This window comes from Tachypleus tridentatus, chromosome 13 (genome assembly GCF_004210375.1).
Source record: "Tachypleus tridentatus isolate NWPU-2018 chromosome 13, ASM421037v1, whole genome shotgun sequence".
Lineage (NCBI taxonomy): Eukaryota > Metazoa > Arthropoda > Merostomata > Xiphosura > Limulidae > Tachypleus > Tachypleus tridentatus.
In genome coordinates, this window is record NC_134837.1 from 53,905,196 (window position 1) to 53,922,302 (window position 17,107).

The following is a 17,107-nucleotide window of genomic DNA, read 5'->3' on the forward strand; positions in this document are numbered from 1 at the left end:
ATTTTTACTAAAGATTTGTCCATAAATATAAGTTTTTTGTACAAATCTTTTTGTACAAGTCTTTTTGTAAAATCTAAAATGTCATTTTTGTAATATTTAAAACCTCTTAAATACATATTAAACTTTTTTGTAAAACAAAATAACGTATGTTAATTTTTCCTCTCTAATTCTGTACAAGACTGGCCATTTTGACCTGCCTCGTGACCACCAAAATAAATTTAAATGAATAAAGATTACCCTTTTTATGCTTATCCTCAGTAGCTTTAAGAATGTAGCAGTTTAGTCTTATTATTTATGTTAGATAATATAACCTGAGGTAACCTAAATAGTTTCCTATTTTGTATGTTTTAGTTCTGTAGTGGTCAAGTGTCTAAATAATAGTTTTTCTTATAGTGCTTAGCATCTAACACGATCTAATATATATATAACAATTGCATTTCTGTCGTAAAATATGTATCTGCATAAAAACTATTCTTTCTACGTAAAAATGCTTGCTACATATAAGATGTTTTTTCATTATGTACCGTATTTTACGTCTTCTAAGACGCTACATTGTGGAAGACGCACCCTGATTTTGGGAAGACAATTCAAAGAAAAAATATTTTGATTCGGCAACCAACACCTTGATTCAGCCTTGACTTTTTTCAACCTACAAAGTAAATACAGTCAAATACATCATATTCTTCATAGTATGTCGACAATATTAGTTAAATTGAATGTTTTATGCTCTTGAAAATACTTATAATTGATAAGTAATGAGATTATGATCTGTATGAGAGGCTGTTTTCAGTAGGCCCTGGCCCGGCATAGCCAGGTGGTTGCGGCACTCGACTTGTAATCTGAGGGTCGCGGATCCGTATCCCCTTCACTTCAAATATACTCACCTTTTCAGCCGTGGGATCGTTATAATGTTACAGTCAATCCCACTATTCGTTGGTAAAACAGTAGTCCAAGAGTTGGCGGTGGGTTGTGATGACTAGCTACCTTCCCTCTAGTCTTACACTGTTAAATTAGGGACGGCTAGAGAAGATAATCCTCGTGTAGCTTTGTGCGAAATTCAAAAAAACAAACCAGTAGGCCCTAAGCTAACTTCTTGCCTTAAACCATCACTTTTTATCTTGTAAGACGCATGGGGATTTTTCAAGGTATTTTTAAAGAAAAAAGTGCATCTTACGAGGCGTAAAATAGAAAAGAAAGCATTTTTTCTAGGCCTTATTCTAAATTGGGATGTGTCACTCAATTTACTGTTTTTTTAATAAAGTATTGTTAAATATGAAATACTTGAAAAGCTTAACGTTCCACGAAAACAAAAGCTTATTTCAGAAAAGAAGTCAACAAAGATATTAGTATGATAAAGAGTAATATTATAGTCAAGAATTATACCACTGATGAATGTAAGCAACTCATAATAAATTGGTGCAGCGTAAAACAGCTTCTTGAAAGGGGATCAATTGTTCTTCGTGCTTAACATTCATTTTTAACACTGCTAACAAAGTTTAGTAAATTTACAGGTCGATTGATGTCTTGGGCATCAAATTTATCTAAATCTTTAGACAGACGTCTTTTAGTGCTAAAATACAGGAACTTTAACATTATTCAGAGTGTTAATACTCTTCTGTGATTATTTTTTGGAAGAAAAACTGCAAATGAAGAAACAAAAATTATAATAGAAGTATAATTTGTTACTTAAAAGTAAAATATAATTATCAGTTTTTAAGTAGGACAAACAAATATGTAGATTCAGTTTGTTTGTAAAGAAAAGAGGAGTTACCAAAGCTGAAATACATGTGGAAAAAGTTTATCACTTTCTCAAGGAAGAAAAAGATACTTCAGAATTAAACAAGTAACTGACGACCCAATTTTAAGAATTTCAAACTACTTTTTTCAAGCAAATTACACCTTTTGCCTCCTAGTTTTATAGTGTGGTTTCTCTTTCTTTTTACTTGTGTTGAAAAGACTCCTGTTTAATTTTTTGTTATTTTAAATTCAATAATTTAATATTTACATCTGTAGATACAACAAAATGATAAGAATCTAGACCAGCATTTCCCAAACTTTTTGTCACCCACACCTTTTTTTACATGAGTAATAGAATGTGTTAAATGACGAGATACTCGTTAAAATACTGTATATGTTGTAGTGACCACTTGCTATTTTCTTTAATTAAAATATTAAAATACTTAATTTTGCATTATTACATCATTAACTGTACCCATAATTTATCGTGTGCTCTTTAAGAGGTCATTTGAACCCTACATTTTGGGAAACGCCAACCTAGACCAAATTAATAGTTCACGCGAAAATAATATATGCCACAAAACATTTTACTTAGCCAACTCTATTTCATTCATAACACAAGACACAAATAAAACAAGCTATACACTGGCTCGGTGGCTGCAGCTGTCAAAAAGCTACTGCAAGTCACTTCATCTTCTTTAGCTTTCCAATGAAAATTCTTAAGATAAAAAAAAAAAACTAAACTAACGTGGCAGGGGTTCAGTTTAGAGAGAGAGAAATCCGAAGAGTTCTCTCTCCAACTGGGGTGTTCAGGAACTTTGTAGTTCCTCTTCGTCCCCTTTCGTGGATTGTTATTAGGATTAAGTGGTGGGTTTTTTTTTTTATTATTATTATTTTAATAAATTAATTATCGTTATTATTCTTGACTTTTTGGGTGGGGAATGTCTCACTAAATGGTCTTTTGGGTGGAGGCAAAGGTAGCAGTGGAAAGAAGGAAAGGTCGGGACCTGTCTCGAAAAGAAAAAGTTGGGTAGATGTGAACATGAATGTAATTCATTCAAGTTCAGATCAAATCAAACGGCCCGATTCTGGGTCTGGCAAAAAGGTTGCCTGGGCTGGGATCTAGAAATCCAATGCCTGAAGATTTTGATGTGGGGAAACAGGAGTACCCGAGAAAACCCACTTTCACACGACAGGCGCCGAAAGTTTTGCCTGTCGTGTGCCCTGTACCTGAAAAAAAAGGAATTCATGTTAATAACATAGTTTTATGTATTTAAACTCTTTGTTGAGTGGATTGTGATTCTTGAAATATGTTGTATGGTGATATGTATTTTGTTGGTGCACTTGATAATTTGTGTAGTGATGCCGTTAGTTTGTTTCTGTTTTCTGCTTTTCGATAATATTTCAGAGAAAGTTCTGTTATTCTGTCTCTTATGGTTGGTAAATTACTAATTTGGTGTAGATAATTTGTTGGTGTAAAAGATGGTAAACTGAATGCGGATTTTAATATTTTGTTTTGTTGCACTTGGATTTTTGGAGTGTGTTGTTTGACATGTTGTATGATACTTGACATCCGTACTCTATTAGTGGACGGATGTAAGCCTTGTATATTTGTATAATGGTGTTCGGTGCGCATTTTGATTGTTTACCAGTTATAGTCTTTAGATATGAAATCCTTTTTCTGATTGATGAGTGTATATTGTTTATGTGTTTTTTCCATGTTAGTTTTGTGTCGAAAGTGACGCCAAGGAATGTGATGTTTTTGCTCATGTTGATGGTTGTGTTTCCAAGTGATAGATTTATCTTAAGATAAAAACAAACACTTCTTTTATTGATACACATGACAGCAAGTAATAACGAAGACAGAGAAGAAACAACAGCAATTTATAGTCCTTGTGCTACTGCCGCTGTTAGGGGGTGGTTTGCCAAGTGGTCTAGGCAGAAGGTTCGCCGTTACGGTGTGTCACGCCTTCCTTTCCTTTGCTACTCTGACGATGCCTTTATTTTCATTCAATTCCTTCTTGGCCTACCCCTTTGTCGCTTTCTAACAGAACTAACAAATCTGCTACTGAAACAGTAGCTTGTTGTTTCTTGCAAGATTTAAAGATAATTATATAACTTCTTCAACTTGAAATTTTCCAAAATCCAAAAGAACAGCTTCATTTTAGTGTAACAATACTGTACAAAGAATAAAGCAGTAACTAAATCTAACCTAAAATTCTTTATTGATTTTTCTTCTGACAATCAGCAGAAAACTACTGCATTTCTGACTGCAAGAAACATTTATTGTACCATAAATACAGAATTATTAGAGTAGCTTATGAACTTTATACCACAATATCTAACAGTAATCACCACTGTAAAACGATTATATGCAACAAAGGACAAGTTAGGTTGGGCCCGGCATGGCCAAGCGTGTTAAGGCGTGCGACTCGTAATTCGCGGGTTCGCATCCTCGTCGCGCCAAACATGCTCGCCCTTTCAGCCGTGGGGACGTTACAATGTACGGTCAATCCCACTATTCGTAGGTAAAAGAGTAACCCAAGAGTTGGCGGTAAGTGGTGATGACTAGCTGCCTTCCCTCTAGTCTTACACTGCTAAATTACAGATAGCCCTCGAGCAGCTTTGTGCAACATTCAAATTAGGTTTTAAATTAGGTTACGTTATTATTGCATTAATATGTCTCACTTAATACTAAAATTTGAAAAAAAAAAAAAATTTCTGTATTGAGGGTCTCATCAGTTTAGATGGATTCTGACTGGTTATATATGAAAACAAATGATTTAAATCGGTAATATTACTTACTTTTCGTCTTTTCTAAAATTATTTAGTCAAAAGTTAAGTACAGTAACATTATGTGCAGCAGACATACCAATAAACATTGCTATAAAGTTTCTACTGGTCAGCTACCATCACAATATCAACTGTCTATCCATTTCTACCTAAAATGAAAATTTTGAAAGACAAATCTCGGTGTAAATTAAAAGTAAAAAGACACATTAACCTTCAGTTTGATTGTGAGATTAACATATAAATTGACCTAGATATAAAATTCACAATTATTACCCCATCAGTAAAACCACAGAAACACACGCGAGAATAAGCCTGACAAGATATCTTAGGTCATGTAAAAAAAATAGTACCATAATCCCCAGCCTTCAATCAATCTTTCGGTACATACAAATTTGTGCGTTCTAAACTACGCAGCAAACGTACATCAAATACGGCTGACATGTTTATAAATACAATACAAACTTAAATATTTTTTGCCAAAAATGTTAGTCTGGAGATAATGCATATAATTCACTTCAACTAATTTGCATAAGGAATTAGAAAAATTCTTGAGAAGTTTGACAAAATGGTTCAGAATGAGAGTAAAGTTGATAAAGCAGATGAAAAATTGTCCCACGAACCAACAATTACGTTTTCATTTCCAAAGCTTCTTACGTCACATTATATAACAATATTCATTTTCGTGAAAAAAATGAATATTTTATTTTTCAAACAGTAACTCAATAACTACTGTTTTAAGTTTAATATATTATCTTTGCAATTATTTTATTCAATTTGTATAGTTTAAAGTGCTCTATCACTACTCAAACTAGAAATAGGCTTACCTATCAAGGTTTATATAAATCTATCCTTTTAAATGAATACCGTATTTGCCCGAATATAATGTCCACCCAGTTCTGGAAGGTTAAACTGAAGAAAATTTGTTGCTGCTTTTTTTACACATCTGTTGTACAAATTGTATTGAATACTCCCTAAATACAGTAAGCAACTATCGATGTAGTAAACATTTTTTTGAAGTATTTCATTGAAATTTATTTTAGGTGTCAGTTTTACAAAATTTATTGAAAGTTTATACATTATAATATTTTCTGTACTAATCATTCATCTTTACTAGAAATGTTACTTCCATAGGATTCAATGCATTCATCGGATTGACGTTACTGAATCTTTGCTTCATCCTTTTCCTACATTAGTGAACAATTTGTTCAGCGTCTTAAGAATGGTTACATCTTGTTTTTTATTTCAGTTTTACTAGAGTCCATGCTGTTCGCCAGTATTAAATGTTAGGTTATGTTGTTATGTACGCCAAATGTCAATTAACAGCTTTTGTTTATACTTCTTATTAGTATTAATAAATATACTGTGTTATTGTTGGGCTTATGATTCTTCTATAGTACGTATCTGTGACTTGTTGGCAATAAATTCAACAATAAATGAACAGCACACACTCCAGATGTTTTCAAAATAATATATATATTCGAACTAGTTAAACATATGTAACAAATTATTTACACTATAGAGATCATAGGGATGTCATAAACACAATGTAGTTCTCTTCTTCTTGCCAAAATCCACTTAGCTCCATTCAATTACTTTGAAATTTCAGCTAATAAGCTGAACTACTCTTCTCTATTTTATCGCACTAGTATTCTGTGTATCAATCACTTACAAGGTAGCACGAGTTACTGCAGTTGTATACTGCTCTTACAATAATCGTTTGGTCTTATTTATTCAAAATATCCTCTGTTCCTTTTGTCAAAGTGCACTCAGATTGAGTCATTTATTTTAGAACCACGATTTGATGGAACTGATTATTATCCTTATCTACTTTTCTATTGTTAGTTTTCCTCTTAAACTTTACCTTCACTTTAGCCTAGCTCCTTGCTATAACTTTACTTTTTCGTCTGCTCTATCTTTGTCTGTCTTTTCCCGCTCATCTGACACTGTTTATTTGTTTATTACCTCCTTGACATCCATGAATTACAAACACATCTTCCAATAATCAACTGCTTTAACTCCTTATAATAAAAACTAAACAATCATAAAATATTCGTTCCCAAAATAAACTAATTAATAATATCTACACTAAGCAGTCTTTTATATAATGACATAAAACTCTATTCAAAGAAGTATTTACAATAGTATATACAAAGGCTATTCTTAGTTCATACTCTAAATCTACTCATATATTCTACACCAACATTTCCATTTCCATTGTATATATCACTTAGGATAGAGTTTTCATTAGAGATTCTCTTTAATGGAATTACTTGTCTTCACCTTGATCTTGTAGTGCCTGAGAGCCGCATTTATCTGCATATTGACACAGTATATGAATGAAGTAGAAGTTATTTGTGTATTAAAATATATTTGTGTTGAAAAAGAAAACTGTGTGTATCAATCTTGATGGCAAATACCATAAATTTGATACATATTAACATTTAACTAGCTTCTGAATTCAAATTTTCGGTTATTTGAAATAGTGGTGCGTAGCGTACGTAACATAATAAATTGGAAGCTCATCTGAGGTAAATTCTAACACGTAACACTGAGTAATTTTAAATTGTGGGATTGTTTGATTTTATTAACAAAGCTTCTCAGATTTTAACTCTGTTAGTGTTAGTCTCAATTCTTAGTACAGTGATGTTCTCTTCAGAAAACTGTTTGTTTTTGGCTCATATGCTCTTGGACTTGGGAAGGTGGTTTTGGTGTTCTTTTAACTTCACCTTCAAGTTATGTCCTATTTCATCTGTATAACATACCGGATAATTTTTACACTGTATTTTGTAAATATTTCCCGGTGAGCAAACACTTACAAATATGTGTTTAATTTTTATTCTAGGGGTGAAACTTTTATAACATTCCCTTTCTATGTACAAGTTACTTCACTGATGGTCATTCCAATAAACAAAATGATTAAGGTTATATTGTTAAAATATCACGTGGCCTATCAGTTCAAAATATTACTGTCTGCCTTATATTAGTGTATTATAGTTTACAGCCGTTTTCCTCACGAGAAAACATACGTTACCATATAGAGTAGTAACCCAGAATAATTGGATTTTACATATATTCCTTAGCCAATTCTATTGATAAAACTACATAAAAACACATTTATGCTGGAACAGTTTTGTAATGGGTATTCACGGGACCATTGAACAAATATATTTTTTTTTAATTTCGTGCAAAGCTACAGCAGGTCTATCTGCGATAGTCGTCTCTAATTTAACAGTGTAAGACTAGAGAGAAGGCATCAAGTCATAACCACCCACCACCAACTCTTGGGCTACTTTTTTACCAACTAATAATAAAATTAACTGCACATTATAACGCCGCCACGGCTGAAAAGGGGAGCGTGTTTGGTGTGACTGGGATTCGAACCCGCGACCCTCAGTTAGGAGTCGAGTACCTTAATCACCTGATGCTGTGTCTGAACAAATCGAAACACATGTCTAAGTCAAGCTACGAGGTTTCTGCCACACCTTCAGCACCTCTAATTCCAGTGCTCTTGCACAAAAATGTATGCGTAAACAAATATTCAAGTTCTCAGTGAATTTGAAATGTTCACTTTGATAACTAAAGAAGGTACGAAATACTGTGTATGTGTTTACATATTACAATAGTAGGAGTCATTTAAGTTTATTGTGGCATGTGTACATCTCTGAAGATAAAAATCAACTACAAACAAAAATATGTGACCAGGATCAGATACACTATTTATAAAACCATTCAACGTCACACATTTAAATCTACTGATGTGGCTGAATAATTTCAACACTCGGTTTCCCAACACTTATGCCTAACTATAAAATATTAAACGACCAAAAGCAAATGAAACTGCAAGGGAGCATTTAAAATAATTATCATAATGCTGAAAGGGAAAATTATTTTCCTTCGGCTTTGCAACTGTCCTTTTACGATTACTTTTTTTTTAAACCGGAAATTAGTTAAATATTTTCTCAATTACATATTAATACAATATTTATCTTCAATTGTAATTCTTTATAGGGTAAATAACATTAACTTATACTTTCTAGGACTCTAGTGCTTTTTGACAGTACCAATAAAATGCAACTGGACCGTTCTTTTCCCTAACCTATATCAAAAATTGAAAAACGTATGGTTCATGATTATCCCAATACTTCCTAAGTTTTATTTTTTATAAATTTGATTTTGTTAAATTACTTGTGCAACATTTTAATAAATTGCTTTTTTACGGTTAACGTTTATTTTTAAATCGTGTTACAGTGTTTATATTTTACGAAATGCAATTCAAGAGTTGTTTAGGGAGGATAGCGCTAATAATAGTAGTTTGGTGTTACACATTTCAATCTCTGTTTAGCGTTTTAGGCCTATGTAACGAAATGATAGTACAGTGTGATCATCTGAGAAGAATTTGTTCGTAGTTGTTTTTTTGGCTGCCTTTAGCCAAACATGAATGAGTAAAATAAACAGAGAGTGAACAGTTTGGTTGCTAATCAAACTCGATTAGTTTCAACTTCGCTACAATTTATGATTTAACTTACTTTTACGTTTTTACTGTTTGAAAAAAAAGAAGAAAACCATTCTACCTCTACGACAGTATCTGAGTATAAGACTGTGTTGTTGTGGAAGGTGCCTGTTGATAATTAGAGAATATAATCAAACAGAATCTTGAAAGCTCTTATTATTATATTTATACGTTATAACAAACCACATAAGTAACGTAATTTTTTTTAGAAACGTGACAAATGTATTGAATTTCAATCTAATTGTGAATGTAACCTAAACATCTGGATTATAAATGTAAATTTTGAAGTGAGAAAATCACTGTTAATTTGAAAGCTAGATTTTTTTTTTCACACGTAAATTTTGAGATGAAGTATTTCACTCAATATTAAGAGCTGTGACAAATGAGCACTAAATGAGGGTAGAATATTTTTTCTTTTGTAACAATATAGGAATTTGTATATACCTTTTTAGGCCTTTTGTGTTTTAGGAAAAAAAATTGATCAGTTCAATAGAATGGATCCAGGATTTGGGTTCTTTTTTAGACTTCCATCAGAGGTAGAACATTCAGGAGGAAATGTCAATGGAATTATGGGGCCAGGAAGAGATACCTTAATTAACAATTTAAGTTCTTCAGTGAACTTGAATTTTGAGAGATCCAAAATGTCAGTGAGCAGTTCAGGAGAAAGTCCTAATAAAAGTTCATCAGATAGTGTAATTCCTGTGTCTATCTCTTCTTCAGAATCATTAGCTCACGCTAAGAAACAGGTTGAAAACACTGCAATACTTCATCCTTGTCATTTATGTGGGAAATCTTTTGCAAAGAAAGATTTTCATTTTCACATGCCCTGTCATTACACTGAAATTCTGAGCTGCAACATGTGTAGTGAGAAGTTTACTGTGAAAAAGACCCTTCTTGATCACTGCCGAACTTTACATGCTATAACAGATCCAATCATCTGTGAGTTATGTGGAAAGTGTTTCTCTTCTGTAGACAGTTTTCAGAATCACCAGACAATTCACAGTGGTGATAAGCCCTATCCATGTGAAGTTTGTTTCCAGTCATTTTCTGAGAAGAGCCTTTTGATGCATCACTTACGCACCCACTACAGTGAAAAGCCCTATCGGTGTCATTACTGTGGCAAAGGTTTCACATTGAAGGGTAATCTGAAGATTCATGTCCAGGGTCATGAAGGAATAAAACCATTTGTCTGTGAGATATGTGGTAAAAAAGTTTACTCAAAAATTAGGACTGAATTACCACATGAACTCGCACACAGGGAAGAAACCATACCCTTGTGAAATTTGTGGTAAAACTTTTAGCCAGCGAGGCAACATGAAAACCCACATGTTAATTCACACAGGAGAGCGTAGATTTTCTTGTCCTGAGTGTGGTCGACTGTTTACACAGAAAGGCAACATGAAAACACATCAAAAACTACACTTGCGACATCCATCATTACAGAAGCCATATCAATGTCTTATCTGTAAAAGATCTTATGTAACTCAAGCAAGCTTACAATGTCATATGGTATGCCACCAGAAAGTATCTTTTCAACATAGAAATGTTCCAGCAACCAGTACTTCTATGCGACGTGAATAAAAATTTTCCCACATTTCTTCATGAGACATTTGTGTTTATATGTAGATCACACGTGAAAAATCTGTCAGAAAGTTATAAAACCAGTTATTTCAAAAAACTAGCATGAACTGATATGAACATTAAAAGCATAAACTAGTTCATAATCCCTTTAATAGGAAGAGAATTGTTTTATTGAAGAGTAATTCATCAAGATACCACCTTAGTCTGTGCATTGTTTATTACATTTATAATTTTGTTTCCAAAGGAATGAAAGTATTAAACAAAGTTTGTGTTACTTGTCCATTTAAAGAACAGAAAATTGAATTTTCTTCTTATCAACTTATTACTATATTAATTTCTGTCGAGGTACCCAAGTTCTTTTAAAATCAGTGAAAGCATTGCCTATGATAGAACCTTGTAGGGATTTTTCAAGATTTTAAATATTTTATAAAATTGAGGAACAAGAGTTTTTCTTCAGTGTATTAAACATTTTTGAAAGTGACTCATCATTGAGATCACTCTAAAGGTGAATGCAATGGAGCACATTATGTGTGTTTAAAGTGTTTTTAATAGAAATACTTAGAACACAAATGATTGATATGTTTTTAATGTAATTTATAAGTGGTACAGGTATGACTTTTTGAAGCTTGTGTTGAACAGGATTTACCAGGGACTTGATATGCAGTATAAATTAACATGATTGTTCTATGAGAACATTTAACCTTTTAAACTGTGCTTTGTGGTTTTTATGCCCCTGAAAAAGGTTTGAATATAGTTCACTTCAGATTTCTTTCTCTTTAATGATGTATTTGAATACTAATCTTTTTACTCAAATCTGAAATTAATTGGATGTGACATTATTCATTTAGAATTTGAAATTAAGATTAAAAAGTTAAATAAAATCTGTAAAAATCACAATTTCCCTAAAAGGTGTTTTACTCAACCAGACTACAGGGAATTTTGAAAATATGGAAAGTTGACTATACTGCTTATTATACACATAAATGTTTGCTTAGTATATTAGAAGCATTAAAGACTGAGCATTGCATTCCTAAAACTACATTTTATGTGGAGGTGGTAAAAAATATACAGGTTGTTCAAGAGAGGCTTTGTAAACTAGTCTCAGTAGTGTCAGTTTGATGTTTTTGTGTTTCTGAACAGTGTACCTGTAATGGCCATAAGTTTTGCATTATTAAGTATTTTATATCTTTTTATGACAAAAATAACTAAAGGATTGGGTGTTTTCTAAAATTGTAAACCTATTCATGTTAAACCATGGCATGACACTTTATTTTATGCTGGTTTGTAATGTTAATATAGATTTTGAATCATCAGCTAAGTTTTTTTAATATGAAGTTATTTACATAATTAGGTTATATATTCTGTTTTGTATAACAAGTTCTTGACAAGAATGTGCTTACTATACCATAAAGAACTGTATGATATGCTTTCATTTTAACAGCATTTTAAAGTTTTTCAACATATGTAATGTTTACATTCATTATATTTGGAGAACTTGTGCCTAAAAATGCTAATGCAAGTAAGAGACATTCCCTTCCACTGATGAACATTTGTTTTAAATAATATACATTGTGCATGGTGGTTTTTATAGTATGTGGAAATGAAATAATCATGAGTTAATGAAGAATTTTATGTCATTAGTTATCTAAGATATTGTTCTCCAGCTGTTACTACCATCAACATATCAGTTTCACTAATCCAAGTAGCTCATTTACACATTTTACTTGTTTACTAAACCGTAAAGTGTAGTAGTGTTTTTATTTTGTTTTTAGAAATGATCATAGCTTGCATGTATAAATAAGCTGTGAAATATGTTATTGTTAAGACTTATGTTTCTGTGTAACAAAATATACATTATAAATGTTATACTTCTTTGCTTTTAGCCTTTTTTGGAGCTGAAATGTCATTCAAGTTGGATCTGGTCAATTGCCAAACAGCGTACAGTGTAGTTTTATTAATTTGTGTATGATTTTATTAATGTCAATACCTGAGAGAGATTCAAGAATAAGTTCCGTATTTTAGCCACTGTCTCAATCCAGTGTTATTTGTGTGCTGTTGTTATTTTATGAAACAGTTCTAAACATATAAACACAGCCCTGGCTATCAGTCATCTCATAAAAGTTGTCTTGTTGAATCCTCTTTAAGTATTTTATTCATTCTTAGCTGTGATTGATTGTATATTGTGTGTTGTTTGTATAATTACATCTTAGCTGTTTTAATGATATTTATCATGTTCCTAATTGTGTTACTGCATTTGATGCTGAAATTTAACACAAGGTACATTTTATTTTTGAACTGACTGGGTAGAAATTCATTGTTTCTTACATTTTTAATAAGGTTTAATACATTTGTAGACTTGCATGTTTATTATGTAGTAGATATGCACATAATATTTATTGATAAAAAAAAGCTTTCATAAGGTATCAGACATGGGTTTTTACTATTTTATAGATAGCTTTTGCTTTAACTTCTTTCTTAGCAATATAGGGTTTTTATTGAGACCTTAAATGCTGTTTCAGGTTTATACCAAAAAGCTAGAACTTGAAAAGTTAAATTTTAAGGCCAACAATCCTAAAAAATCCTAGATGACTCATGTTGGTATGACCTCCAAGAATACATGTGGGTACTTGAGTAAAGAATCAACAAGAGAATTGTCAGTAAGGTTGAAACATTTTTACAGTGTTTACTGCACAGAAATGTTAATTTGGGTGGAATGTCAAGTTACTGATTTTTTTTTTTTTTTCAGAATTTCAAAGTATTCTTTCTCATGATTGTACATATACAATTGGGTTTTATTACAGCACCCTGGTTGACAACTTAAGGTAAAGAAACATATGTTTTGTAATTTATATAGTTTACAAAGAATTATTGGAAAAGTTCCATGTGGAGGTGACTTTGAATGAAACTGGTATTTAAATTGGTTCAACCTCAAAATCTGCTTTAGTGTAATCATTATTTGAATATAATGCCAAAAATAGTGAACCCTTTTAACTTTTAAATAACTCAGAATTAAATGAATACATTTACTGTGAATACGTCATAAAATAATGTAATTTTTACATACATAAACAATACACTGGAAACATCCTGAAATTTTTACATGGGTATTTCAACTTAACAGTTATATAGAAGTGTTGTTGTGGAAAGTATGTTTTTATACAATACTTTTATAAACTGATCATTTTTGTTGTTGATTTCTAAATGTAATGTTGTGCAACTGGTGATTATTTTTGGATATGTTAACACATCATTAATCTCACTTTAACCTATATATACAAACTTTATGGTTGAACTTGAAATGTTATGCAAGAGAAAATTAGAGTATTTGTTATTCATAACTGGTTTAGTAAGGGATTTTAATGGTTTGGTTGAGATTAAGTAAACTACTTTGTAAGGATAACTTCATAGTTTGTGACAGGTTTATTTGTGCCAAAGTGCTTGTTCCTTTAAACTGAAAATATGCTTCAATGGATTTACCCTTAAAGTTTCTGTGATGTTTCTTTGTCAAAGATGGTAATATAAGCCTCTCTTTAGTGAGTTTTTGATCTTTGAAATTCTGATGGTTTCACACATTTGGCCCAACCATGATGTGAGAAAATGTGCCTTTGACTTGGAGGGTTTGTGTGGATAGAATAAGGTTAACCTTTTTTAACTTTTCTGAAGGTTTCAGTGCAGCTTTGTTCTGTTCATCAGACAATCAAACAAGAGTGTAAAAGGTGCTGTTAAGAGAATCTAATAACATTTGTGTTGGCTTTGAAGTTGTGAGAAGGATATTGTAAAATTACCATGTTTTACTTTAAAATTATGGTTAATTTTAGAAATCCAAATGTATATAATGGCAGCTAGACACTACATTTTTATGCTATATAAAAATGCAATGAATAATTATTACTATGTGTATAATCAGTTAAAAGGTAAACTGACTTGAAAAACTGTATCAAAATTGAAATTTGTTATCTGTTGTTTTACTGTGTGATATATCAAGATTATCAAAAGATAAGAGGCGTAACACAGTGGTATGTCTGAGGACTTACAACTCTGTAATCTGGGTTTTGATACTTGTGGTGGGCCAAGCACATATAGCCCATTGTGTTGTTTTGTGCTTGACTTCAAACAAAATTTTTTCTTCTGATATTGAATAGTATGTCTTTCAGAATTAATGTACATCATTATTCTGTAGCAACTAATATTGTAACTATGTTTAAATCTAGTTGAGAGGTATGTTTCTGTACTTTGTATGTAATTTAATAGAAACGTAGCATGAAACCTCACTGTTATGACAAAGTGGATGTAAAATATTCAGAAATAATATAATTATCGAAAACAGGTTATGAAAAGTATCCTGTTAAAGATATGGAAAATTTTATGTTGAATTTGTATTCAGTGGGAATATTTTTCTTCAACCAGTTGTATGTATGTATTGTTTTATTAATTTAAATCCTTTTTCATACTTTGTTCATTAATAATAACTGTTGAATTTTTATGAACGTTTACAATATTGTTTTACTTATACTCCATGTATTGCTTTATACTTTGCAGGATAGCTAGTGTTTCACTAATTTCACAGTAAAAGAAAATTGAAATTTAATATGTTCACATACCTGCTATAAAAGTGAAGAAGCAACTAAACAAAATATTAATTACATTGTTTTTACCATTAAAAAGTCAATAGTGGAAAAATTTTTAAATCATAAAGTGACAAGGTTTTCTCTTAGTTATCAGGATCCCAAATATTACATGAAAAATTAAAATTCATTCATAAGATATTCAATAAATGGAAATATTTGTTATGTATCTTAGTTGCCATATGATGATCTGATTGTAAACAGTATTCTTCTTGTGAAGTTAAAAGTAAAAATAACAATATTACACTCGCAAATTACAAAGCCCACCCGTACATGTTTGAGTATCATGTAGTTAATTACATAGCTTAATAGCAGTTATGTGTGATAAAAGATAAATTGCAAATTTTTGAAATTCAAGTAAGATGAATAAAAATGTAACAGGAATCTTCTAATATATAAGATTATGGTATCAATATAAAAATCTTTGTTTTCTCTGACTTGTGGTGAAAATGGTGTTGAATTCAACTTAGATTAATTAGATAAATGTAAGATTAAGTTACATGTTTTGATGCATTCTCTGTTTTATGTGCTCTTGTTGCTTATTTCTTTCTTCCAAGAGGTGGATTCAAGTCCACAGAATGTGGTTTAAATGATTAAGAAATGGTTTATTGCTCCCTATTATTCAACACCTGAAGTGTGCTTCTATAGTGATTACCAACTGCAAAAGAATGCATGAAAGGCAAGGGAGTATCTCATGACATTTCTGATAATGTCTCAGATAAACACCACTTTGATCACTTATACCTACTTCTTTAAACAATTTGAAATGTTTGATATGAATTTTTAATAATGTTAAATGAAGTTAAAACTTTAGATAGTTCATTTGGTATTTTAAGATAAAATGAAAGATGTATCAAATAATATGTAAAACTTGGGTGTATACACTAAAGTAACCAATTACTTTTCAGTTTTAAGTTATATTTAACTGTAAGCTTCTCATTAAAAAATATTTGAGCAATATGTTTTACTGTCAAATAATTAACATTTTATAGTTCCTTGGAGATGATTTTTAGGATTAATGGTTAATTACTTTTTAGTTTAGGGCTTGAGTATAGCCCATTGATGTATGTTAAAAAGTTTGTTCTGTTACATTAACAGAGCATGAATATGTTATTGCAAAAGATTACCCTGTTAGATTCTCTTGAGTGTGTCACATTCCTTTTAATGTATATTGAATAAGACCTGAATTTTCAATGTTGTAATGTTTTTGTTTTGATATTATTTGACTGGTATGTATGCTAGTGTGATTGTAACTTTACTGTTATATTACTTTCTTTTGAAAAGTAAAAAAAAAGAAAAAAATTTTAATTATTGGGTAACTTGCAATCAAATCATTTGCAGAGAAGAATAAAATGAATTAAAATCATTTCATCATGTTAAACATTTATTGTTTGTTGCTTTATACTATTTCAACACATTATTTTGTCATGTTTTAGTATTTTTAAACAAAAACATTATTTAACATTTTATAAGCATTGTTTTTAAAACCTTATAAAATTAGTTTTGTAGAATGTTTGTAATATATTTTGCTTTGCAAGATAAACTGTGATGTTTAATGTTTGTGCTATTTCAGTTAATATATGTTATTGTTTTGCATTCGTATTGATTTTGTGTCTTTTGAATTAAACAAAGTAAAGCAAAATATTTCTGGTGGTTTATTTAAAAACCTTTTGAAGAAAAATAACATTGCTTGTTTGCTAAACGTAATTGCCAACAAAGCTTTTAGTTTAATGTGTTTTGTTTTTATTGAAGTCATAAGTCTTACATATTAATCGAATATCAGAACTGAAAGAAGCCAAAACGTATTTACATTTTTAGCATTTTATAGCATGGTACTATTTTTGAAAAGAAAAAAAAAACG

The 17,107-nt window shown here is 31.0% G+C and overlaps 1 protein-coding gene and 1 long non-coding RNA gene across 2 annotated transcripts; both read left to right on the forward strand.

The window, feature by feature from the left end:
- Nucleotides 1-8,572: 8,572 nt before the first annotated feature.
- Nucleotides 8,573-16,890, forward strand: LOC143237324 (uncharacterized). Its single transcript, XM_076476448.1, has one exon. The coding sequence runs from the start codon at nt 9,535-9,537 to the stop codon at nt 10,318-10,320; it is 786 nt and encodes a 261-aa protein (XP_076332563.1). The 5' UTR covers nt 8,573-9,534; the 3' UTR covers nt 10,321-16,890.
- On the forward strand, nt 8,599-16,890 carry LOC143237325 (uncharacterized). Its single transcript, XR_013020013.1, has 2 exons — nt 8,599-8,647; nt 13,368-16,890. It is a non-coding gene; the product is annotated as an uncharacterized LOC143237325 (long non-coding RNA).
- Nucleotides 16,891-17,107: the final 217 nt, after the last annotated feature.

Bases quoted from the DNA above. Each gene is read 5' to 3' on its own strand.
- LOC143237324 (XM_076476448.1), top strand. From the start codon at position 9,535: ATGGATCCAGGATTTGGGTTCTTTTTTAGACTTCCATCAGAGGTAGAA.